The 25,387-nt window shown below is 34.0% G+C and overlaps 1 protein-coding gene across 4 annotated transcripts; it reads left to right on the top strand.

Moving 5' to 3' along the window:
- Nucleotides 1–903: 903 nt before the first annotated feature.
- LOC105056295 (uncharacterized) lies at nucleotides 904–19,390 on the top strand. 4 transcript variants are annotated; one of them, XM_010938438.3, is made up of 22 exons: nucleotides 904–1,355; nucleotides 2,387–2,449; nucleotides 5,384–5,736; nucleotides 5,849–5,945; nucleotides 6,029–6,106; nucleotides 6,194–6,253; nucleotides 6,334–6,438; nucleotides 10,066–10,176; nucleotides 11,574–11,615; nucleotides 11,827–11,943; nucleotides 12,014–12,210; nucleotides 14,250–14,533; nucleotides 14,634–14,755; nucleotides 14,885–14,927; nucleotides 15,004–15,095; nucleotides 15,762–15,810; nucleotides 17,242–17,312; nucleotides 17,439–17,558; nucleotides 18,132–18,220; nucleotides 18,294–18,335; nucleotides 18,446–18,491; nucleotides 19,176–19,390. In XM_010938438.3, the coding sequence occupies exons 1-22, from the start codon at nucleotides 1,149–1,151 to the stop codon at nucleotides 19,221–19,223; spliced, it is 2,436 nt and encodes an 811-aa protein (XP_010936740.1). In that variant the 5' UTR covers nucleotides 904–1,148; the 3' UTR covers nucleotides 19,224–19,390. The 4 variants fall into 4 exon arrangements, 3 of the variants coding, with proteins under 3 accessions (XP_010936740.1, XP_029123743.1, XP_010936742.1); XM_029267910.2 differs by having other exon boundaries at nucleotides 18,285–18,335; XM_010938440.4 differs by lacking the exon at nucleotides 18,294–18,335.
- Nucleotides 19,391–25,387: the final 5,997 nt, after the last annotated feature.

Below are 25,387 nucleotides of genomic sequence, written 5' to 3'. Positions count from 1 at the left end.
CGTAGTAGATAACCGTTCATAACGGTTATGATGTGTTGAGCAGATAGACCGACTATATATCGGTAATACTGATAAGTCGGTAATAGATCCGAATGAATATCGGCTGGTAACTCTGATATGCTGATGGTCTTTGGTCGGGAGCCAACTTATTAGTTGATGGTTGATAGTAGCCGACTGTAGGTCGGTTCACCGATCGTGAGTCGGTGTAATGTGTTTATGCAGCTGATGTAGAGTCAGAGTCGGGGATCGGTTGACTTGTCCCAACAAGTCAAGCATTATATTACCACTTTAGCATTTTTTCTATTTTTATCTATATAAAATTTATAAATATCAAAATGATGAAAATCTTTTTGTTAGTTGATGGTTGATAGTAGCCGACTGTAGGTCGGTTCACTGATCGTAAGTCGGCGTAATGTGTTCATGCGGTTGATGTAGAATCGGAGTCGGAGGTTGGTTGATTTGTCCCAACAAATCAATCATTATATTACCACTTTAGCATTTTTTTTATTCTTATCTATATAAAATTTATAAATATCAAAATGATGAAAATCTTTAAATTTCAATATATACAAAATTTATGAGCTAATATGAAATGTGGCATCAGCTATTCGGGCACTCTTTTCTTCTTGGAATATATTTTGGATCCAAGATGATGAGGTTGCAAATAAATTATATTTTTAAGAAAGTGGTTTATGGAAAATTTTTTTTTTTTTGGGTAAGAAAGTCCGCGATATTTGTTATTTGATTTTTTTTTGAAACCTGCGTTAGCAATGGAGCTATCGGGCAAACATAGAATGCAACAGGACCATTATGCAATATTAAGAAACTTAACAATTTGTCATCAGGGGTTCATTTGCAAAAATTCCAAAAAGAAAGAATAAAAAAACTCGTCTTCCGTGTCTCGGCGACCTCTCAAAACCCCACAGCACTCTCTTTCTCTCCCCCAGAACACCTCACGAACGCGAGGGAGCTCCCATCTCCAACCGCTCCTGAATTCCTCCATTCCTCTCCATTTCTAGGGTTTCGGATCCGCCTCTCGGCCCTCCCCTGAGGTCCAATTCGCCTCTGTCCTTGCTTGATCCGCGTTTCCTGTGCTCCTTCGAGGCGGATTCGTTGCCATTAGCGGGCCGTCTTTCGATCTGAGGTCCATGGGAGCTTATGATTCGAACCCCAGGAAGGACGCCTTCTACGGCCGGGAGCCCCGGCCGCCGTGGATCCAGTCGACGGAGGGCGGGGCCGGGGTCGGGAACCTGGTCGACCGGTTCTCCGGCCTTGGCGTCAGCGATTCCTCCAAAGATAGTCTCTTCCAGGTGATTAAGGCGGTGGAGGACGCGGAGAACACTATCAAGCAACAGGTCAGCTGGCCTTTTTCTTTTTTGGAATATTGATGGTTTTGATCTCGATTGGCTCGAAAACCGAGCCTGACCAATGTTTGTGTTTGTTAATTTGTATGTTGTTTTCCTTTTATGATTTCTAGACCAGGCAGTACGACTATTTCTTGCATTCCAGTGTTCACTGTTTACGTGAATTTCGAATCTGTTGCCAAAAGTTTGGATTCTGGATCATTTTATGTATGATATCGTTATATTGTTTCCTATCTGAAGAGAGATGATAGCTAGTTTTTTGGCATATGTGTTGAGAATGTGGCTGAAAGTCATCTAGATTCAATGGAGGATTTCGGTTATGACGGATTCAACCTTCCTATCATATCTTGTCTAGGTGGCACTTTAGTTTAGTCTGATAAGTGGTTGATTATGTAACTATTTAAGCGGGTTATGGCCCTGTCCAGATTTAGCAACTCCATTGATCAAAGAATCAATTTCATTGCATTGCTGACCTTGAGGGCTTACATGCTGTTAACCGTAGTTGTTTTCTTGCCCATGGGTTTGCGGGTTCCTGATCCCATTGCTAAGCTGGCTCATGCAATGCAATCTAAAAAAACATGCAACTATATTGCCATGCTAGTTGCTTTATCCACCTTTATATGTATATATATCTGTGTGTGCGTGCGCACACGTGTGTACCTATACATAGGTATGTACATATGTATATGTCTGTATGTGTGTATATGTATATGTGTTGTGCACGCGCCTACATGTGCATGTATATGAGTATCGCCAAGTAAATTAGTATTGGTCTATTCCCTTGGTTCATAGTGACGGAACTTTTACATGATAAGTGCATTAATTGCACAGCACATCTGATTTCATGCTAGCTGCACACAGCATAATTTTCGTATGTATCCTGCTAGAATTGGTTCTTTTTTAGTAGTTTTTTTTCAGATTGATCGTGCTAGTTGGATATCTCTCAACATTTGAAGGCTGTTATTTATGTGATGATGCAATCAGACATTTCTCTAGTTCTAAATCATGCTACATTTTTTTAGTTGGAAGAGAATAATCAATTAAAGGATGAACTCCTGCGGAAAACGCGAGAACTAGAAAGATATGTAAGCACTCCTGTCCTGATAGTCTTCTTCAAGTTTATGATCTATGCATTTTTTTTTTCTGATTAATTATGGTCTTTCCAATTAGTTTTGAGTATTCATAATTGTATCCATTATCTTACTGATTTTTAGCAAATGTAGTTGCTTGGTCTTCTTTTTTCATTCAATATGCTTTTTATATAATCTAAGAGTAGATTAGGTATACATGTATTATTTATTCTCAAATATGATGGGGTAGTTAAATATTATTTTCTTATATAATCTAAACCTTTTCTTTTGATCTGATTTTTGCTTTCACTAACAAATAATAGAGGGGCTTCAATAGATAGAGGTACTTTAATTTGTGTTGGAGGATGCATGAAAAGTGGGGAGGAAGCCCTAAGTTGACATGGATGGACATTATGAGAAAAATTGTGAAAAAAATTGGCGAAAATCTGTGGTGGTTTGGAATGCTTGGTAAACAAGGATCTATAAAGCCAATCCAAAATAGGACAAGGCTCGATGGTTATGGCTATGATCACAAAAACCAGTAGATTTGGAACTTGATGTGCAAGCTAGAGACTCGTCAAACAAACCCCCATCACTCCCTCCACCAGCCCCCCTCAAAGCATGCACGCGGGAAGTTGCATATGAGCAGAAGTCAGTGTAAATCGTAAAGATTTTATTTCCTGCCTCTTTTATCTTTACAATGATTCATTGTTATTCACAAGAAGAAAACAAGTTGATTTCAAATCTAACTTCAGCAATGCAGTGCCCTTACTAGGAAGCCATATGTTCATACCTTTTTTCTTAATCTTGATATCTTGAATCAAACTAGAAATGGTTTATGTGGATTGACTAGAAATCTCGAACTCATTTGTGCTCCAAAATCCATTATAATAGGAAAGTCAAAAATAAAGAAGGAAATATGTGGACACTCTTTTTGCCTGTAGCGATATATATTAGTTGTTGTGTAGACTACCTTCTCTTAGCACATCCCTATGTAACTATCAGTTTGCAACTGGCTATCTATTTTCTCCATTTGTTGGAGCTAGTAGAGCGACAGTGCTATCTTTAGTTTTTGTGGGTTTTACCTTTGTTGAATATTTATCGCATTTGGGGTAATAAAGTATATGTATTATACCATGTGTCTCCATTGAATTATCAATGTTTCTGATATTATCAGAATTATATAACCTTGCTGTTTGATGGGAGGCAACAGAATTCAGTGCTTCGGTGGATGATGAAGAATGGAGACTGTCAAAAGTTTTTTTTCCCTTTTCTTTTTCATTTTGGTCTTTGGTGAAAGGTATGGTTAAAGCCAATGGTGATAATATTATGGGGAAGTACTGAAACATTTGGAAGGTTATCTTGAATGAGGGAGCAAACATTCTTAGCCATTTTGTTGTTTTTGGGAAAAGTATGAAACTATTAGGGTTCTGCTATATATGGTTTTTACAAAGATAACATCAGGCTCTTGTGCACATTCTCAAGTGTCTATTTTTCAGAAACTTGAACAAGTATTGGAGGGAATGCAATGAGCAAACTACTAAGTAATTAGTCTTGAAATTTTTTGCTTGGTATTTCGATACGTCATGATGAAGATGGAAATTGGGGTCCTAAAGCTCTTTCTGGAATGCTTTTTACTGCCAAGTCCAAAAGGCAAACTTCTTACAAAGGTTTATTTGCTTGTTGCTCCACTCTTGGCTTAATGACTTTGCTTCACCTACCATTCTTGCACTGTATTATGGTTACAGAACTGAATGCAGTTAAGTGTGGCAGACAAATGGTGACAGCAAAAGGACAAAAAACACTAAGATCAAGGGTTGAAGTATCAATTACTGGTATAAGACTTGTATCTTATTGGAATGACATCGACTAATATGGTGTTATATTGTATTGACACTAGGCGCCCTACTTGGTTCTGGCGCAGCAAAGCGCAGCAAAATATAGGTTAATACCATGTGTTGATATGGTACAGTATGACAGGTACATAGGGTGTATGAATACTGGTACCTTATTGAAACATTTGGTATGGCTAGTATAGACCAGTATGCACTTGTACTTGGATCCTGACTTGGATTTATATTTACCTTCTTTTTATTCATTGTAGAAAAGCACAATATTCTCAAGGTCCAAAAAACATCTGTACCTGTAGCAACTTTACATGAGATCTTGTAAGCAACCATCCCAGTAATTAGTCACACTCACAATTAAGATATCTTCAGATAATGTCTGCATAACTGTTACATTAACATCTATGATGGACTAAGCCTCAGGTTGACCCTTTTCTCTTTCTTGCTCAGGTGGACCATCATTTAAGGTAATTCTCATGCTTGACGGAACCAGTTCTTCATGTAACATCATTCTAATCCTGGATGGAGGTTTTTTCCAGAGAAAATGAATGATAAAATTAAGTTATATACGGGCTGCCACCTTCTACTTCCATTTAACCAGGGAAAACCCTCTAGAATCTATCAAATCTTTAACCTGATAAATAGATTGTCTTCTATAAGCATATCCAATGTGGAGTGACAAAATTAATTTATGTATGTGCCGCTACCCTTTTGTTTCAAATTTAACCTGGGAAAACCCTCCAGAATCTAGCAAATTTTTAAACGGATAAATAGATTATCTTCTATAAGCATATCCAATATGGAGATGTTTAGCTGTTTTCTAGGAACCTTGTTATTTTTGAATACAACTGGCTGGCTTTCGTGTCTCTTTCAGTCTCTGTTTGCACTGTTTATTTAATTCTCTGCTTCTGAAAAAAAAAGAGTGCATCTTAAATACTTGCTACCTGCTTTTGGATTTTATTCGTAGACTGGATATTACAACATTGTGAGCATGGTTCTTATAGAACTAAAGAAAAATGTCATCCTAACAATTTCCTTTCATGATATTAACTTTTTGCCGCTATGTTTTTTTTTTTTTTTTTTCTTGCTTGTTTGTTGGCAGAGGTTGGAGACTGCATCTCTAAGGCCTTCTTCTGATGCTCTAAGAGATGACCATTTTGTGGATCCCTACAAACATCATCACTCAAATTCTCCAGCAGGAAATGAAGTAGATAGGACAAGATGGGTGGATATTGGTTCTTCACTGAATCCCCAAGGTACTCTAGTCATTCATCAGAATGGAATCCCTGAAAGTGAGGGGCCTCCTTTGCAAAAAAGCACAGTCAACCCACGCTACTCTGAGAGCAGCAAGGTAAATGGAACCTTGAAAAGTTTTCATGGTACACAGAGTGGTGCAGAAACTACTGGCCTATCTCAGCTCTCTATGCCTTCTTCAACATCACTCTCTCCAAGCAGGTATACTTCCTAGTTCCTAGAGTTTTGCATCACCACATATGTGCTATAGATGCCAAAAGACTTTGTCTTGAAGAAAATCTAATATAATAATCCATCTTCATTTTTTTGATAGGCACGGGAAGGAGGTAGAGCTTGATATGAGGTTCACTTCATCTGGACATGGGCTGATGCCAGTATCTGAAATCAGCTCAAATGTTATGTGGAAACAGGTGGTATATTGGTCTTGCTCACAGGCACTCAAGCAAATCCTCGTCTTGTAATAATTAATAAAATGGAGTTATTCTAAATGCAGGATCTTATTAGTAAAGTTAGAGAGCGTGAAGAAGAGATTGCTCAGTTAAGAAAACATGTTGCTGATTATTCAGTGAAGGTGAGGAAAATGCATCAGAATATTAAGCTATACCTTCTTTGGTGGTCCTTACTTTTCTATTAACTCAATGACTGGTCCATTCTATAGGAAGCACAAATACGCAACGAGAAATATACTCTAGAAAAACGCATTGCTTATATGCGGTTGGTAAGCAAGTTTTCTAATATCTCCATATCCCACCATTACTCAAGGCACAGTATATCATTTTTGAAATAAATGTTTTCCAGGCATTCGATCAGCAACAGCAGGACTTGGTTGATGCTGCATCAAAAGCCCTTTCCTACAGACAAGATATAATTGAGGAAAACATTCGTCTAACATATGCATTGCAAGTACTATTTCAGCTGATCAATGAACTCTGTTTTAATAACTTTACATATGGAGCTGTTAATTTTTCATCTGCATAATGGTGTGAAAGGCTAACTGCCATCAAATAGTTTGTCTCATCATCATATAGTGGTTGTATTTATTGCTTAATCACTAAAATGGGGTTTAAGATGCAGTGTTCCCATCTGTTTCATTTATATATCCTATCATTTGTGGATCATAGAGTTATATGGCTTCTCAAGCAACCAACTTTATAAATTCCTGTTTTCTAATCATAATGGTTTATGTTTGCTTTTGTTCTATATGCATGTTACTCTGTATTCTTTCAATGGAATATATCACTGCTTTTCTTGGACTTGCTACACATAAGTTATTAGTCTATCCAGTTCTTTCTATATGATTTGCTTAGCTCTTTCATGTTCACTGACAACTCATTTGTCTAATAATGCATAATCAGTATCAATAGAGACAATTAACTCAATAATAAAAATAAGGAATATCATCGTTTAGTTTTTATAGATTTGTGTGATTTCTTATTCTTACATCACAGAATAATTGACATCCATGTTACTCTTACATAGAAAGTTGATGGTAAGCTTTTACTTTTATAGGAATCCAATGTATCTCTCTACATATAGGTTGGCTGGATCCAACAGATCAAGTTGGTGACTATATTTTCAAACTCAAACCCAACCCAGTTGGTAGTCCTAAATGCTTTTGGGTTTGGAGCCCATAGAGGCGGCATCTGTATATTGGTAATAAGTAATCCTAATTGTGTATTAGGCATTGCAAGGGTGTAGCATGGACAGTGGATAGTAGTCTAAGAAAGATAGGTTGACATATAAAGCTTTACCAACTTTGGCGGAGTAAACTTTATAAGATGAAAATATACAACAATTTTTGAGCACTATCATAACCAACAAGCCCCATCTGGACTGTGTGGTTGGCTTACTGAACTCCCATTCAACCACCATTCATATTTAGAGCCATCTCTAGTGTTATTTCAAGCCTTTCCATATACTTTCTTACAACTCCAAATCAAATCCCTGGTAGCTTAGATCATCATGTTCTCTTCTAACATCCTTCATCAAACATTGAAGTACACCTCCATACTAGAGCCCCTTAATGTCTTTATTGTACATGTCTATATCATTTGAATCAGTTAACCATTAGTCCTTAATTGGCGCAACTCCTATCTCTCCTTTAATATGATTTTTGTTCTTGGAGGTCAACTTTTTGGAGCTCAAAAGACTTGGAAGATCTGCTTTATGCACTAATGTGGAAGAGGACAATAGTTTGATTTATGTTCCTAGCTAACTCTTTCAAGGAGCTTCTTTTCTTTAAGGGGTAACAGATTTTCCCATCTGCTGCTATATGGAAACATGTAACGACTCACTTTCATACAGTGAATTGCATTTTTACCGTACTAGCATGGTATGCATGCAATCCATGTGATTCTGTGCATTTGAGATATAGACCGGAGAGATCGTCCAAATTTTGGGATGGGTGCTTAAGCAGGAGGTGGGAAAAGTTTAAAAATAATACATCTGGGGAAAGTTCTGAAACACCTGGATTTACATCAATATTTATTAGTGTTTAGGGGAAAAAACATATTAAAGTGGAGTCCAAATAAGGTGTGGAGTGGAATCTACCAAGTTTGCATTATAATAGTATATAGATACAGGAGGTAGAACTTTCTTCCTCAGCAGCATGGACAAAATCACTGCCTTTCTTGTCCCAACAAAACCATCTTGAACCTCAGAAAACTGGTGCTTTAGTCTGCCTGCTTTTTGTCCTGGCCTTTTTGCATTCACTTCATGCTCTCCAACATATAGCAAATACCACAAACATCCCAACTAGTTATTCTAGACATCATTCCTTCTACGGTTCCACTGTATAGATCCTGCTTATAGTTTATAATAATAGTGATTACAATGGCTTGGAGGAACCCTGAATACTTTTTAACAGAGTTTTGGTGTTTACGTAGTGACTGTTATTTGATTCCTTCAAAAAATTGTTCTTAATATAGGTAGTTGGATTACATTATTTGGTCATGTAAAAAACTATTTTTAAATCATTTAGAGATTTCGATATTAAGCATTATTTTGCTCAGGAGATCAGTTGACAATAGTTAAAGCAGTTGTCATTATGGATAGTTGTGGGCCATCGTTATGCCTGGCCATTATGTAGATATTTAGATTAAGAACATTTTTTTAATAAAAATATCATACAATATGAAATAAAGTGGCTGTTGCAATGTACACTATGTAGCTTGTTATGGTTTAGGCCATAACCATTAGGATGGTTTAGGATGAAATGCAGGATTTTAGTTGCCACTAGGACAGAATTGCTGCTGCTTTTTATATAGTGTGCAACATAATGTTGGAGCTGTTCTGAAACTGTTGCAATTGTTGTTGTTGTGTTATAATGACTGTATTCAATGTCATGGCATTAAGTCTTCCGATTTTCTATATGCTATTTATGTATGGGTGCATCATCCATTGACTTGACCATTGCATGATACAATGCTAGATATCTGTAATTCGTCATTGTTTCCTTGATTACTTTTGTATTGCAACCCGAAGAGATACATAAAATAACTTTTGCTTCTGTTAGCTTTTTCTTACAGCGAGCAATTGAGATTTTTGACTTCAAATATTTCTCATGTGCAACACATGTGAACCTTAGACAGTAATCAAGTTGTGAAAAAGGGGCTGGATATGTAACACTAGTTGCATAAGTAAATCTACTCTTGAGTAATTGGAGCATCTGGTGTTTGATTATGTTAGCTCTTACATTTTGAAATAGGCCTCTGACACTGAGGGCAGGTATAATAATTCCTTTGACATTAACTAGATGGAATTGGCTTATTTCTTCCTTCAAAAGGTCTTCCTACAATGACCAAATGGTTTAGGATAATTTGTGGCTTCTTTGGTAGATGAAGATCCTTATTATTCAGAAACAACCTTGGTTTATTGCCAGAGTTGGAGGGAAAAGAGGTTTGAATTTGTATTGGTGAATGAGTATATTCTCAACCATCTCTTCATTCTACTATAGTCTGAATACCTTGACTGACAGTCAGTCTCCATTTTTTTACATGCCCTTTTCCCTTCTTCACTTGGGCACGAAAACTGTGCATTTAATGAGAAAGGAGAATATTTATTATCATCTGTATCATTATTAAAAAATGTGTTGTATTAGCTGTCCATGCAGCAGCGGTTGCGTCTATGAATGTCCTATGCTTATTAATAGTTGGAATATTTTGAGCAACTGGTCTATTACCAGTGGTCTGCTATATTTGATGCCAATTAGGGTTTTAGTGCCAAGTGTTTGCATTTCATTCATTTGATACTGAATGGGTTTTTATGTTGACCTGTAGTTTGCATTTCATTCATTTGATACTGAATGGGTTTTTATGTTGACCTGTACTAAGTCGAGTGTTGCAACCTTCCCTGCTTTCCCCAAGATATGTTTGGACCTCTGTGCTTTCCAATTTATGTTTGTGGGATGTTGCTTATTCTTGTCAGCTGCAAGTAGCATGCTAATTTGCTTTTTAATTTCCTTCAGAACGGTCATTTACTTATCAGAATAATATTAGCTAAATCTTGAATTCAATTCTCTTTTCTTTATAGGCAGCACAGCAGGAAAGGTCTACGTTTGTCTCTTCTTTGTTGCCTCTTCTTTCAGAATATGGCCTTCAGCCTTCTGTACTTGATGCTCAATCCATTGTTAGTAATTTGAAGGTTTGTAGGTTACTGTTTGTGCAATACGATAGGCTTATCATAAATTTATGTCCCATAAATAAATGTTTATTGGTCTGTGAATATTTTTTTTTGTATTATTTTCCTTGTTGTCAACACAGAATCATGAAAATTTCAAGCTATTCTGAACATGTGTGGTAATTTTTGTTGTACATGGCCCAACTTAGATCAAAAATATTTCCTTAATTGACTCAATTAAAATGCCCATATGTATATGTTACAGTGATGTACATTATATGGATTTGATGAAATTAACCATGTTGACTTTAGGGTTCATATATTAAGTAACCATTTTTTGTAAAGGGTTGTTTCATTGCATTTAGTTGGCAATACTGCATATGTATAATGACATGAATTTAGAATTAGTACATTTTTAATTGCGTGACGGTTGTCTGGATTGGTTTTTTTGTTGGTGCACTTATAGAAAAGATAAAAAGCACTGTTTGGCCCAATGTGAGTGATGCAACTTTGACTTTGCTAATTTTACAACATATAACATTCATAGTTATAGTAATATATTATTACTTTATCAAACTGATAATATATAATACTGTACTACTATAGCTACAGACTTCTAGTAATATATTATTACTTTTTATGTTTGTCTTTGTATTTCCAGTGTGTGCTAGAACTCATCTTGGCGTGTGATACCTTAGAAACAATATACTTCAGTGGTGGTTGTCATGTGGCAGTGGCTTTTGTGTATGAATCATTTCTTTCTTCTGCCCTGTTTTTTCTGCTGAGTTTGCAGCTAGTAAGCGATGCCATTTCAACTATTTATTTTTCATTATTCTGTTTAGACTTTAGAGGAAATGAGGGGTTCATTGGTTGGAGGTTTGGCAGGTTTGCCCACATCCATGTCTCACCTGTCTTGTGATTTTATTTGGTTATGGTGCCATCTTCCAAAATCTCCATTTTTTTTTGACACTTAAAAGTTGTGTTAGGATATATGCTTCCAGGTCCCAACTTTCTCCTTAGGAGGGGGGGAAACATAGACACACAAATTAAGTTGTATGGTGCCTCTTCTTTCCTCTTCTTTGTTCTCCTCTGCTCACCCCATCCCCCACCTCCCCCGATGATGATGAGTTAATTTTTACTGATATTGTACCTTAGAATCCCTTAAAAAAAAAAAAGAAATATTGAACTTTAGAATTATGTTTAAAAAGGCTGTGTTAGCTTTTTGCAATTCTCACTGAACTTGATTTCTGTAAATGAAAAAAAAATTAAAATTGTAACATCATTTCTCTGCCTTCTGGTGAACTTTAGTTCAATTGCTCACAAATATCAAAATAAATTGCATTGTTCTGGCTTTTTGACTAGATACAGGTTGTTGCATTGTGTGATTCGGTATCTTATTGTGTTGGACTTGCCTCTTGCAGGTTTTGTTTAAACATTTGCAGGAGAAACTGATCATTACTGAGGTATGTTGTATTTTTTTCAGGATAATATGGAGTATGCATTTGTCGATTTATTAATCTAGATCTTGCATTTGATTTGGCACCTTTCCAAAACTTTCATGCATTTGATAAATATCACCTTTACATAAACTTTCATGTATGGTGGTAAGCATGCTATGGTTGCTCGGAGCTGATATTTTCTCACAGAACTGGCCTTATGGGCAAACTTGGACAGGAAAAACTAAAGGAGTCTCAGTACCAGCTAGCTCCGTGGCATGCAGAATCATCAAACAACACAAGCTTTCCTCCACAATCACCTTCTCATCCTGTTGCTGCAGTGGTGGCTACTCCTGTATGATCATACATCTTTCTTCTTTTTAATTCCCTAATTGCAGTTCTTTCTAAACTTCTTTTGCTTGTAGAACAAGAATAGCCTTGAAATTGTGCCGCAACCAGCATATTCTCATGCACAATCTCCAATTTCTTCTCCTTCCAACATTCAAACAAGAGTTGACTGGGAGGTACCAGGGAACCAAAATCGGCAAACTGGTCCAAGTGGTCTCGCTACAAAGAATCCCGACCATGATATCTTGGATAGAACCTCTCCTCCCATGAGCAGGTGAACCTAAATGATTTCTGGCCATTTATAATGCTCTGATTGTTTGAATTTTCTGCTTACTATTATATTACTTTCATGATTCTCTATCAGATAACCATTCAGCTGTTCCTTTTAAGTCAACCTTTGTTCATGACTGTCTGACAAGCTTCATATTCTCTGTTTGATTCTCTTTGCATCAAGGTGTATATCCAGCATGGGGGGATATATCTGAACTTCTTAACCTAATTATGCTGGGTCTGTTCTAGGTGGCCAGCAGCCTTCTTAGTTTATATACATGTCATGACCCTAAATTTTAAAAACCTGTGGAAACCCAATACAGACTTTTTAAGAATTCCATGTAGGGCAAACTTCTCAGATTTAACTAATGCAATTCCTAGTACATGGTAGCAGTCAGGTAGAAGAGTTTGTGGTTGACTTTAACTTTGCCACTATTGCAAATGTCTGTGAATAATCAGTATCATACAGCTAAATTTAGTATTTCATTAATAGACATGTCATTTAGTGCTTCCATGCACTCTTAACATTAGTAAGCACTGATCTATACAACACTGGGCTCCTTTTCCTTTAATAATGTGATTACTTCCCATTTTTTGTTCTTCTTTGTAGCAGAGGTTTTCTCTTCGGGAGCTGGTGTCCACTCAGGATGAGCAAGAGCTTTTTCCACTAGTACTGATTCTTTGCATGAATCAAAAAGTAAATAAAGGCATGAAAGAAGGGTGATAGAAATTTGTGAACACAAATTTACTTAAGAGGTGCTACTCTGTTTGTTCTTCTTAAGAACAATAAGAAGGTTAAGCTAGTAGGAAACTGAAGTTCTGGTAAACTTTAATATTAAAGTGGATAACACTCTTGTTCCTCCAGACATGTGTTCATAACTCTGTGTTCAATAAAGCCGAAGAAATTGTGCTAGAGCTTACTGGAAGAGAAATTGATAGAAGTGATGGCATTACTTGGACTTGGTTAAGACTTACCTGGAATAGAGAAGTTTGAAAAGAAAACCATGCTCCTCTTGTGGTTCAATACTATTTTACAAATTCTTAGAAGGTGATGTGCCTTGAAACTAATTGCTTATGAAGAAGGGGACCATTGTGGTCGTATTTCATTAAACGACTTGTATAAAAGAAGTTTGTCTTTTCTTATGAACTTCATAGTCATCCACATAATAAACACAACAAAAATCATTGTAAAAGATGAAAATAGCCCTCTATTAGTTTCTAGACGTGCATCAGAACCATGCTAAAGACACAATTTCCTGAAAATCTCATGACATGAAATTTAGGGGGCAAATATGAAATATACTTGACTGCATAGAGGGGGAAAACCTTGGTCAACAATGTAGGTACTTTGAAAATCTTGTTGGACAATATGCTCAGTAAGATGCAAACTTTGGAAAGTAATAAGCTAAATCAGCTGAAAGTGGACTTAGTTAAGCGTGAGCTAGATTGAACTGGGACCTTATTAAACATTACCATGCAGGACACTTCTGCTTCAAATGTTACCTTTGTACAGTCTAGAGTCTCTAGACATAGTTTTTGGACCTTGCAAAACATTCCTAAATAGCTATTATCTTGTTCCCAATTTACTCCATGAATATTTTTTCCGTAAGGATCACTTCATTCTCCTATGATGAATTGATGAACTCTTTAAAATTCTTGTTCTCTTTTGTCTTCTGGAAGGAAAAAGAAATGTCCTATTCATTAGGTGATTTAAGAATATTAGTCGTATTATTTTGGTCAGCCATATGATGGCCATTGAAGTAGCTATCATGTTGTTCCTTCCATGATGTCTTTTCTGTGGGTATGATAGGGAGATAATGTAACAGTAATCTTATGAGTTATGAAAGGTGTTCAACTGCACCTTCTTAAATAATAAGGATTACATCTTATTTATATTGCTGGATGAAGAACCACAAGGCCGTGTTCAATGACATTGTTTTGTCTTACTGCCATTTCATATAACATTAACTGCATGAGGATGGGGCATTTACATATATCAGCAGATTCCCATAGATCTGGTAATCATGTTGTGTACTGTTCCAGGAATAACATTGCACAAGATACTACAGCTCGAGTTAATCAAGGTGATTCTCATGGTGCACATATTAGTGCTGAGTCCAAAAATCAAAATCCATCTTTCAAGGACCTTGTCAAAGGCAACGGCATGGGGGATTCTGAGGCAGCTGGAGTCCAGCATGGCAGAGAACCCTCAATTCAGTGGGCTTCCAGCAATTCTCCTTATTTGTCATCCGGAATGGAAGACCCGAACTCGTCTTACCCATATCTTCCACCAGTCCTTGAGGAGCCCAGTTCTTCATTTTCTGAAGGTATAATGTCATTTAGAAATTTAGTTATTTTGCTTTGGAGATCATCTCTAATGATCCATGATTGTTGTGTTATCTGTTGATAATCATGCAAAACATGCAGCTGCGGAGGATGATCCTCTGCCAGCAGTAGAAGGGCTTCGTATTTCAGGGGAAGCCTTTCCAGGAAGAGAACTTCAAGCCAGTGGGTACTCCATCCATGGAACCACTAGTTGTAATTTTGAGGTATATGTCTTGAATAACAATGTTTTATATTTTTGTAAAATGTTGCAGCAATTTTTTCTTTTCATTGAAATGCTCTCTGGTTCCTCCATAGTTACAACTTTATTCTCTTTCCCTCCTGATTTGTTGCAGTGGGTACGCTATTTAGAAGATGGATCTGTGAATTATATTGAAGGTACTGTCTTCTCCATCTTCTTTTAATATGTTCCACTTTTGGAAACTTTCAACTTTAATAGTATGTTATGTTACAGGAGCGAAACAACCCACATATCTTGTAACTGCTGATGATGTGGATTCATACCTTGCCATTGAAATCCAACCCCTGGATGACAGGAAGAGAAAGGTATACTAATTTATTGGATATACAGCTTTTATTATGTTTGCTTTTGCTTTTTGTAATTGATTAGTTTTCTTTTTTCTTATGGACTTAATGCTTCAGGAAGTGAGGAGTGAGGACCTTGACCAAGTTAACTCTTTTAAAACTTCAAAGTGGATGGATAGAAAGGCAGTCCTTAAACCTGATGCAGTATCAGCATCTCATATAAAACGTCAATGAATGAGCCCACATTAGATACCTACAAACATAAAAATTAGCTCTCTTTTGCTCACTCCTATGATGGTTGCTAAATGGATTTGAAATAAATCACAAGGAATAATTTTACAAATGTTATGAAAGTATAACAAATTAAGCATCTTGCATTATTAGAAACATTAGGTCATCAGAACGAATATTTGTTTTGGAGCAACCTTTGATAATACAAGGCTTCTGTGAATATAATAGATTCTGTACATGCCAATTTTGAACTAGTGCAGGTTTGTTAATTATGTCATTAGCTAATGGTAGCATGCCCAGCTAGCAGACTAAATTGTTTAGGACGCATTAGCATATCACTGATACATCCAACTTTCTACCTTGTATTTTGAGCTATGCATAAGTTTTTCCTGCTACCTGCTATACCTATCTATATTATTTATTATTTAATATAACGTCTCTCTTTTGGAATTGTAGGGTGAACCTGTAAGGGTTTTTGCCAATGAGCAAAGAAAGATAACTTGTGGTGAGCTACATGTTTTCTTATTCATCTGGATATTTTCCTATATTTGTGGTGCTTGTTCTTGTACTTTTTGATGGCCCAGCTGTGGCTTTCTAGTACTTATATAACAAATTATGAATTCATGAAGTATTATTTTGTTGTTTGGGAGTGTCCAGCCTATTTAGCTTTTATGCTTTATTGGAGAGTTCAGTATTTCATGATTTAAATTCTTGAAGATCAACTTTTCATGATTTTAGCTTTTGTTTTTTGTTTTGTATGTAGTCATAGACTCATAGATACCATCTGTTCCTAGGTAGATTTTATTTGAAGCAGAATATTGTCACACAACTACTCAATCATGTTAGCTATTACAGATTTTGCATCAACATCATGGGTAAAAGTGCTCATGTCAGTAGGGCCAGTTCCTCAGATTCCCTACATCTATAATGCTAAGGTGGCGTCCAGTGCATGCAGATCACAAATGTTAGGGTATAATCCTAATTAGATGACATTGAACTTCAACATGATCATGAATTTCTGCTTTTGTTAAGTAGCTTCCTCTGAGTTGGAGACCTTGACTCAGAAGTGATTGCACTTTTCTGACTTGATGTCCTGTAAGTTAAATTCCTCAGAGTTAGCAGTGGTTATTGCTGACTCCACCAGTTTGATCAATCTCCTCTGCAAGCAACCATGTATATAGAGTATATTTTTTCCTTTTCCTTTTCAGTGATCATGATGTGTCATTGAATAACCCAATTCATAATGTGCATGGCATGAGAATTTGTTGTCTGAGACTGTCAGTTGCTCGTTAGGAACTTATAATAAGGCTTATTCCCTTTAACTGTTAATGTCACTGTTTGTTGGATTTACAATGCCTTGCTTGAAGGTTTAACTAGTACATGGCTACTTGCTATTTTTTTTCCTGAAGTTCTAATTCATAAACTATGACTATATCAATATGTTGTGAACTCTGTCTCCTAGTTTATTAATTGGTTTTTTTTCTCACAACATGCAAAACAAACTGATAAAAAATGAGGCTTGTCTTTCACCATTGCTTTTTATGGCTTAAAAACTGCATGACTAATATCTTTGAGTATTTGGAATAGATTTTTGACTGCGTAAATGTATAACCAAGTTATTTTTATGAATTTGATCCTATGTCAGTTGATTATGTTAGTTTTCTTTAAGAACTTGTGCATGCTTTTTGAAAATGGTTTATAAACTATTGTATGTTGTCCCAGGTTTGTCATGTTCTTTTCTCTTTTATTTCAATTTCTTTATGTTGCCCTCTAAAAGAAATTTATGTTCAATCTTTTATGGTGATCTTGGTGTTATTAGTTGTCGATTTAGAGAATTTAGCTTTGCGTAACTTTTGATTAAAGAATTTTGGATGATGCACACCAAACTGTGAACTCTGTCCGGTATTGTGACATGTTTTTCTTTATCTTCAAACAGATCCTGAAATGCAAGAACAGATTAAGAAAACTCTTTCAGTTGGACATGTGTCTTTCGATGTTTTATTAGCGGTATACAGACTACTTCCCAGTTTCTATTTGCTACAGTATTCATCGTGAAAGAAGCACGATGCTATTACATTTTCATCTTATCAAGTTATTTAGACAATTAATCTGTGCAATATTATTCATTTTCAGGCTAGATTTCTAGATATATGGGAGCGTGCTATTTTGGCAATCAAGAGGGAAGGTTACAGCATAAAGTGCAATGGGCCACGTGGTGTTGTTGTTACAGAGAAGTTTGAAGCAACTACTACTGTATGATTCTTCACCTTTTAATAAAGTGTCTTGGCGATGAAAGACAGTATGGATGGTCATATATGCGACATTAATTTGAATGAGTCAACACATGGCAAATTTTTCCATTTGCTTGGTTTATTCAGTTGCTTTTTGAGCACCCAGAATGACGGAATGATTTGACATAGGAAGAGATGAGATTCCACATGGTCCTTGTATGGGTTAATTGATTTTATTTTCTTCTTGCTGTTAAGGAAGTATGTTAGCATTCCTGAAACTTTGTGCCAAAATGCTTGCACTTGAGGAATCAATGAAAGTAACCATAGAATGATGAAAACAAGATTTAGATAATGCTGATTTAGATTTATGACGTTAGATATACAATTGAGAAATTAGCACCCCACTCATGCTACGCAAATCGTCTAATACATGAAAAGAAATATATGAATACCCATCTATGTACTTCTTTATAACCCTCTCCTATCTTTTCCTCTCATTTTGTTTCTTACATCAGGTCATGTACATTTGCAAATATCTTGTGAGCTATGCGTACCAAATACCAAGCCTGACATCTGATATATTATACTCTTGCAGATTAATATTCCATATGGACATCCTACTGAGTTTTCAATTCAATGTGCTAATGGCTCTGAGTATCTCTTAAAGACAGAAGACAGTAGCCCGTAAGTTGCACTTTACCTGCTACTTTTTGTTCAATTTATTTATATCCCAGACTAAATGTCACAGTATTTCTAGGCTTGTTCAGGAGACACATTATCCAAGACAGGATTTTTCATGGTCAGGGCATGCTTTGCAGTTTTCCGCTACCTTCTAATTTGGCAAAGTGATATTGTTCAAATTTACACAAAACCATTACTCATGTTCCTCTTTTCTGTGATTATTGGCAGGTTACGAGATACGATTGTGCTCACCATGAGACTGTTTAAAATGATGGTATCTATTTAATACTCCATTGTTTAGATGCAGTTTGAAAATGATGAAGTTGGTGTATATTTATGTAGTGCTAATTTATATTTGCTTTCTACTTTGCTATATGTAGGATCTTAGTTTATGTGCTATTTGCCATTCAGATAAATAGTATGTGAGCAGATGCCTAAAAAATAGACTTGTTTGAAATATATGGCCAGAAATGTGTTTCTTATTCCACATTATTGACATGTCTTTCACTAGCTTTTGAGACCTAGTGCACCTGACCAATGTAAAATCAAATAACTTGACTATAGATGAAAGTGATTATGGACCTTGGAATTAATTGGCAGAGGGCTGCATGTGTTACTTAAGGGCTATCATGTTCGTGTCTGCCTTTTTATGATGCAACTTGGTTATTGGTTTTCGGTATGTTCTATGTATTTGCACTGTGTTCTAGTGGAGTGTACACCTGCAATTTATTTGTGTCCCGAGCATCTTAGTTGGTAGGACCTGTGATATGACGGGTGCCCACTCTTTGCATTGCGTGTATATTATGTTATTACTCACAGGGAACCAACAAAAAAAAGGGAGCACTTAATTTTTATGAAGAACTTCAACTCTTGTCTGATCCTAGCAGCACAGTCGTATAGCTGTGTTTTTGTACTACACATTTCTGATATATATATATGTATATATATTTTAATACAGGCTGTGGAGAAGAGGAAAGGGAGGAAAAAGGGTCGGTTCTTCAAGTAGATTTCAGGAACCGTGCAATGCAAGATTCGCTATGAAGTAGACATGTAATTATTAGCCTGTATACATTTAGATGTGTATATTTCATGAGAAAGCTGCAGCCATTGTACCACCATTGCCTATTTTTCAAGGCCTTTATTGATGCAAAACCAGTATAATTCTTTTCTCCATGCTCTCTTTCTTCATTCGTCTTTTACTCTGGTTGGAATCTGTTACTATTTTCTTGGAAAATAGAACATTGTTTTGGGACGTGTTTGTGGCATGGATGAGATCTCTGGAATGACTAATTTGGTTTGTCTCTAGGACTTGGTCTATGGATTACACATACTGGCTTGCCACCTTATATGGGAGGTTCTTCGACTTCACACACCACCTACCTTACCCGGATAGAGAGAGAGAACGGAGATGCGGGTGGCCGTGCTGGAAGCAGGGATCAGTGGGTTGGTGTTCTACATGCTGGCCAAGGCCGGGGTGGACGTGGTGCTCTACGAGGAGGACTAGTCGGGTGGTCATGCCAAGGGTGTAGACTTCGATGGCGTCTATCTGGATCTGGGGTTCATTGTCTTCAACGGCGTCACTCATCCTAACATGATGAAGTTTGGGGTTCATGGTCTTCAACAAGGTCGCTTATCCTAACGTGATGAAGTTCTTGGACAGTCTCGGGGTCGGCATGGAGGTATCTGACATGCTGTTTTCCATAAGCTTGGATGAGGTTAAAGGCTGTGAGTGAGCAAGCCGCAATGGATTCGTAGCTTGTTTGCACAGAAAAGTAATGTGATCAATATCTGCTTTTTGGTAAATGCTTCAAGAAATTGAAAGGTTCAAACGTGACGTTGTCGAGTACCTCAAGAAGCATGAAGACAACCCTGATCTGGACCGTATTGAAACATTGGAGCATTTCATTAAGTCACACGGATACCCTCAGTTATTTCAGAAAGCTTGTCTTGTTCCAATCGGTGCTTCATGCCTTTCAGGAGTAAGGAGCTTCTCTGCATTTTCTGTGCTTTCATTTTGCCGTAGTCACCGTCTTCTTCGGCTATTTGGCCACCTGAAATGGCTTATTGTCGAGCAGTGATCGCATTGCCATGTTGGAAAGGCAAGAAAAGAGCCAGAGGGCAGCTGTTGTCAAATTAGAAGAGGATGTGCGGTGCAATCTGTCTTACGTGTTGATGGAGGCTGCCATGTACTAGGAGAAGACCCATCGGAGGAAAAATGTGATGGATGCACCAGATGCTTTAAAAATTTTATGGACACAAGCAACATACAGAAATCAAGGGTGCTTGATGCCTATCAATACGTATGCAACGACATAGCTCTTCATCCGACTTCAAAATCCATCAGCATGGAGTGCCTTGAATTTTCTTCGAACCACAAAACAGTGCTGTGTGCGTCATGGTTCTGCTCTTTCAAGTGACTCTAAATCGCTAAAATGGTCCAGCAGCCATCCCATAACATCAGTGCTGAGAAGCTCTGACTGCATCATCAAGGAACACATTTTCCCCTCGAGGATGCCTTGCTTCTTTGAGTAGAATAACTTCAGCTATGGCTGCCACATCGAGATTCTGTGTACAGCACTTGGAAAATATTGGCATCCCTTGCCATCGAACATTGTTGAATAGAGGGCGGACCGAGGATTGTCCTTCCAGCAAAGGATAACATCTTCCATTTCCAACTGCTGATTCTCTTCTGAATTTTGTCCAAGAGTGGATTAGCATTTGCACTTCTCAAGTACCAGTACGCCCAAATACGTACAAGTTTCATTTTTTATAGGAATACCAAGAATACTGCTTATCTCTCTCTATACAGAGACCGGGGTACTTGGACTAAATTGCATTTACTGTCCTTTCCGATAGCTAGACAATCATCTGCAAAAGAATATGTGGGATTGTTCATCGTCAGATGCTTACTCGCAAGTATTTTATGCATTAGATAGCTGTTTATTTAGGATGTGTTTGGTTAGCTATTAAAAAAAAATATATATTTTTTTATTTTTGATTTTTAAAAAATAAAAATCAAAAAGTAATATTTAGTAACACCGTAAAAAATAAAAAGTAAAAATCAAAAAAATTAAAATAATTATTTTATATGTAAAATAAAAATTGTCTGCTTTTCAAAATTTACTTTTCGGCTTTTGTTACTTTCTTACATTTAAAACACCAAATCAAAAAATAAAGAGCCCAAACTCTTCTCTTTCGTCGAGCTCTTCACTTTCCCACCACCTTTTCCTTCCCTTTCCGAACTTTTCTCTCTCGTCGAGCACTTCACTTACCATCTTCAAATATTGCTTTTTGCTTTATAGCAACGTAATTAGCAAATATATTTTTTATTTTTTTATTTTTTTAATATAAAAATTAAAAAAATAAAAAATATTTTTTAAAAATTAAAAATCAAAATGTACAATCAAATGCACCCTTGGTAATTCCTTAGTGTTGCATCGTAGCTGGCCCCCAAAATGTTTATTACTATGGTATTATAGATGCATCTGTTTATAATTTTGCCGTCAGTTTGGAGAAATTATGACGTATTCAGCAACCAAATCCAGGCCAGCTCATATAGACAGGCTGCATGTTAGATTGGTTGTCCGATCAGGCATTTTCTTTATCCAATTATTTACCACCCAATCCATTACCTGATTGAGTCACAGTGGGTCCAAATGGAATTTGGATCTCGTGCTCAGTGCACGATCTGATTCTTATCCACATGCTGAATGCATTTGAGTACTTTATCTAATTAATTTAAAAAAAAATTATTTATAAAAATAATTTAATTTTTAACTTATTTACTAAAACGATGCAAACAGAATAAAACGTCATTCAAAATGACATTTTTTGATTGCCACCTCACAACTCCATTCCATCCAAATTTTTACGTAGACGAAAAAAATAAAATAAAATAAAATAAAATCATCATTTGAAATGGTGTTTTTGAAAACGCCATTTCAAATGGGGTTTTTGAAAATACAATTTTTTTCTTTTCTTCATTTTATTCTAAAAATATCATTTTATCCCAAAAATATCATTTTATCCCAAAAACACCATTTTATCTTTTTTTTTTTCATGTTACCCCAAAAACGTTATTTTTTTCTTTTTTTATGGTATTTTTTATTTTTTTAATTTTCTAATATATATTTTTTTGAGATATTTTTTAAAAAAATTAATTTTAAAAGAAGATTGTAATTTGAAATGATGTTTTCTATTTGAATTAAAATTAGAATTTTTATATTTTTAAATTTAAAATTATAATTTTAAATTAAAAAAAATAATTTTAATTCAAATAAAAATCATCATTTCAAATTATAATCTCCTTTTAAAATTAATTTTTTTAAAAAAATATCACAAAAAAATATATCTTAAAAAATTAAAAAAATAAAAAATACTGTAAAAAAGAAAAAAAATGGTATTTTTGGGATAAAATGATATTTTTGGGATAAAATGAAAAAAAAAGGATAAAATGGTGTTTTTGGGATAAAATGGTATTTTTGGGATAAAATGAAAAAAAAAAAGGAAACAATAGCGTTTTTGATATCCCAAAAAATTTTAAAAAATTAAAAAATAAAAATATCATAAAAAATCAAAAAAATAAAAAAATAAAAATTATAATTTTAAAAATAAAAAAATAAAAATTTTAATTTTAATTTAAATAAAAAATATCATTTCAAATTAGTTTCCCCATTTCAAATTAATTTTTTTAAAAAAATATCTCAAAAAAATCTTTAAAAATTAAAAAAAGAAAAAATACCATAAAAAAGAAAAAAATGGGAAGAAAATAAAAATTATAATTTTAAAATTTAAAAAATAAAATTTTTAATTTTAATTCAGATAAAAAAATATCATTTCAAATTATTTTCTTCATTTCAAATTAATTTTTTTAAAAAATATTCCAAATAAAGGAAAAAATACCTAAAAAAATACCATAAAAATAAAAAAAAGTAAAAATGAAAAAAAATTAAATTTATAATTTAAAATTATAAAAAAAATTAAAATTTTAATTTGAATTCAAAAAAAATAAAAAAAATAAAAGATGCCATAAAAAAGTGAAAAAATGGAAAAAAAAAGAGAAAAAAAATAAAAATTATAAATTATAAATTTAGATAAAATTAAAATTTTAAATTTAATTCAAATAGAAAATATCATTTCAAATTACTATCCCCATTTCAAATTATTTTTTTAAAAAAATATATCAATTTTTTTTTTTAAAAATTTAATTTTAATTCAAATAAAAATCATCATTTCGAATTACAAACCCCTTTTAAAATTAATTTTATTAAAAAAATATACCTTAAAAATAAATTAAAAAATTAAAAATAAAATAAAAAAATGAGAAAAATGAGAAAAAAATAAAAGTAAAAATTTTAAATTTAAAAAAAATTAATTTTAATTCAAATAAAAATCATCATTTCAAATTACAATCTTTTTTTAAAATTATTTTTTTTTAAAAAATATCTCAAAAAAATATATCTTAAAAAATTAAAAAAATAAAAAATATCGTAAAAAAAGGAAAAAATAGTGTTTTTCTGATAAAATGACGTTTTTGGGATAACATGAAAAAAAAGATAAAATGGTGTTTTTGGGATAAAATGATATTTTTGGGATAAAATAATATTTTTAGAATAAAATGAAGAAAAGGAAAAAAATAGTATTTTTGAAAATATCATTTCAAATGGCGATTTTATTTTATTTTATTTTTTTTCATCTACGTAGAAATTTAGGTGGAATGGGGTGGTGAGGTGGCAATAAAAAAACGTCATTTTGAATGACGTTTTATCATATTTGCATCATTTTGATAAATAAATTAAAAAAATAAAAATACGATAAAAAATAAAAAAATTGAGAAGAAAATAAAAATTATAATTTTAAAATTTAAAAAATAAAATTTTTAATTTTAATTCAAATAAAAAATATCATTTCAAATTACTTTCTCCATTTCAAATTAATTTTTTTAAAAAATATTCTAAATAAAGGAAAAAATACCTTAAAAAAAACCATAAAAATAGAATAAATAGTAAAAATAGAAAAAAATTAAATTTATAATTAAAATTATAAAAAAAATTAAAAATTGAAATTGAATTCAAAAAATAAAAAAATAAAAAATGCCATAAAAAGTGAAAAAATGGGAAAAAAATAAAAAATTTAAATTAGAAATTTAAATAAAATTAAAATTTTAACTTTAATGCAAATAGAAAATGTCATTTCAAATTACTATCCCCATTTCAAATTATTTTAAAAAAAAATATATGAAAAAAGAAAAAAATTTAAAATTTTAATTTTAATTCAAATAAAAATCATCATTTCAAATTACAATCCCCTTTTAAAATTAATTTTATTAAAAAATATCCCTTAAAAATAAATTAAAAAAATTAAAAATAAAATAGAAAAATGAGAAAAAATGAGAAAAAAATAAAAAAAAATTTAATTTTTTTTAAAAAATTAATTTTAATTCAAATAAAAATCATTATTTCAAATTACAATCTTCTTTTAAAATTAATTTTTTTAAAAAAATCTCAAAAAAATATATCTTAAAAAATTAAAAAAAATAAAAAATACCGTAAAAAAGGAAAAAAATGGCGTTTTTGGGATAAAATGATGTTTTTGGGATAACATGAAAAAAAAAGATAAAATGATATTTTTGAGATAAAATGATATTTTTGGGATAAAATAATATTTTTAGAATAAAATGAAAAAAAGGAAAAAAATAGTATTGTTGAAAATAGTATTTTAAATAGTGATTTTATTTTATTTTTTTCGTCTACGTAGAAATTTAGGTGGAATGGGATGGTGAGGTGGTAATCAAAAAACATAATTTTGAATGACATTTTATCCTGTTTGCATTATTTTGATAAATAAATTAAAAATTAAATTATTTTTATAAATAATTTTTTTTTTTAATTAATTAGGTAAAGTACTCGAATGTATTTTATTCCCGAAAAGGCGCAACAAAAAGGAGCGACTCGTTTCACAGCTGCCAGTCCGTCATGGCTCTGGATCGCGTATCGGTACCCAATCACTAGTTGGAGGCAACATTCATCCGTTGATTGCCACGTCCCGTAAATTCTTGAAACTGTGGGTACGTGTCAGATGATCAGATGATCAAAATTCTCTCGCGAATGAGCCAGGACACTGGATCCAAGTTGGACAGATCTACGCCCCTCGCGCTTACGGAGACCTGGC

The sequence above is a fragment of the Elaeis guineensis genome, chromosome 13, assembly GCF_000442705.2.
Source record: "Elaeis guineensis isolate ETL-2024a chromosome 13, EG11, whole genome shotgun sequence".
Classification (NCBI taxonomy): Eukaryota; Viridiplantae; Streptophyta; class Magnoliopsida; order Arecales; family Arecaceae; genus Elaeis; species Elaeis guineensis.
The sequence above is the reverse complement of the archived record's forward strand: the minus strand, read 5'-3'. Positions and strand labels throughout refer to the sequence as shown.

What these genes read in the sequence shown, in the direction of transcription:
- LOC105056295 (XM_029267910.2), top strand. Translation starts at nt 1,149, where the DNA reads ATGGGAGCTTATGATTCGAACCCCAGGAAGGACGCCTTCTACGGCCGG. An exon ending in ATCTGTGAATTATATTGAAG is followed by an intron (nt 14,928 to 15,003) that starts GTACTGTCTTCT and finishes GTTATGTTACAG; the next exon opens with GAGCGAAACAACCCACATAT. An exon ending in TGAGACTGTTTAAAATGATG is followed by an intron (nt 18,492 to 19,175) that starts GTATCTATTTAA and finishes ATTTTAATACAG; the next exon opens with GCTGTGGAGAAGAGGAAAGG.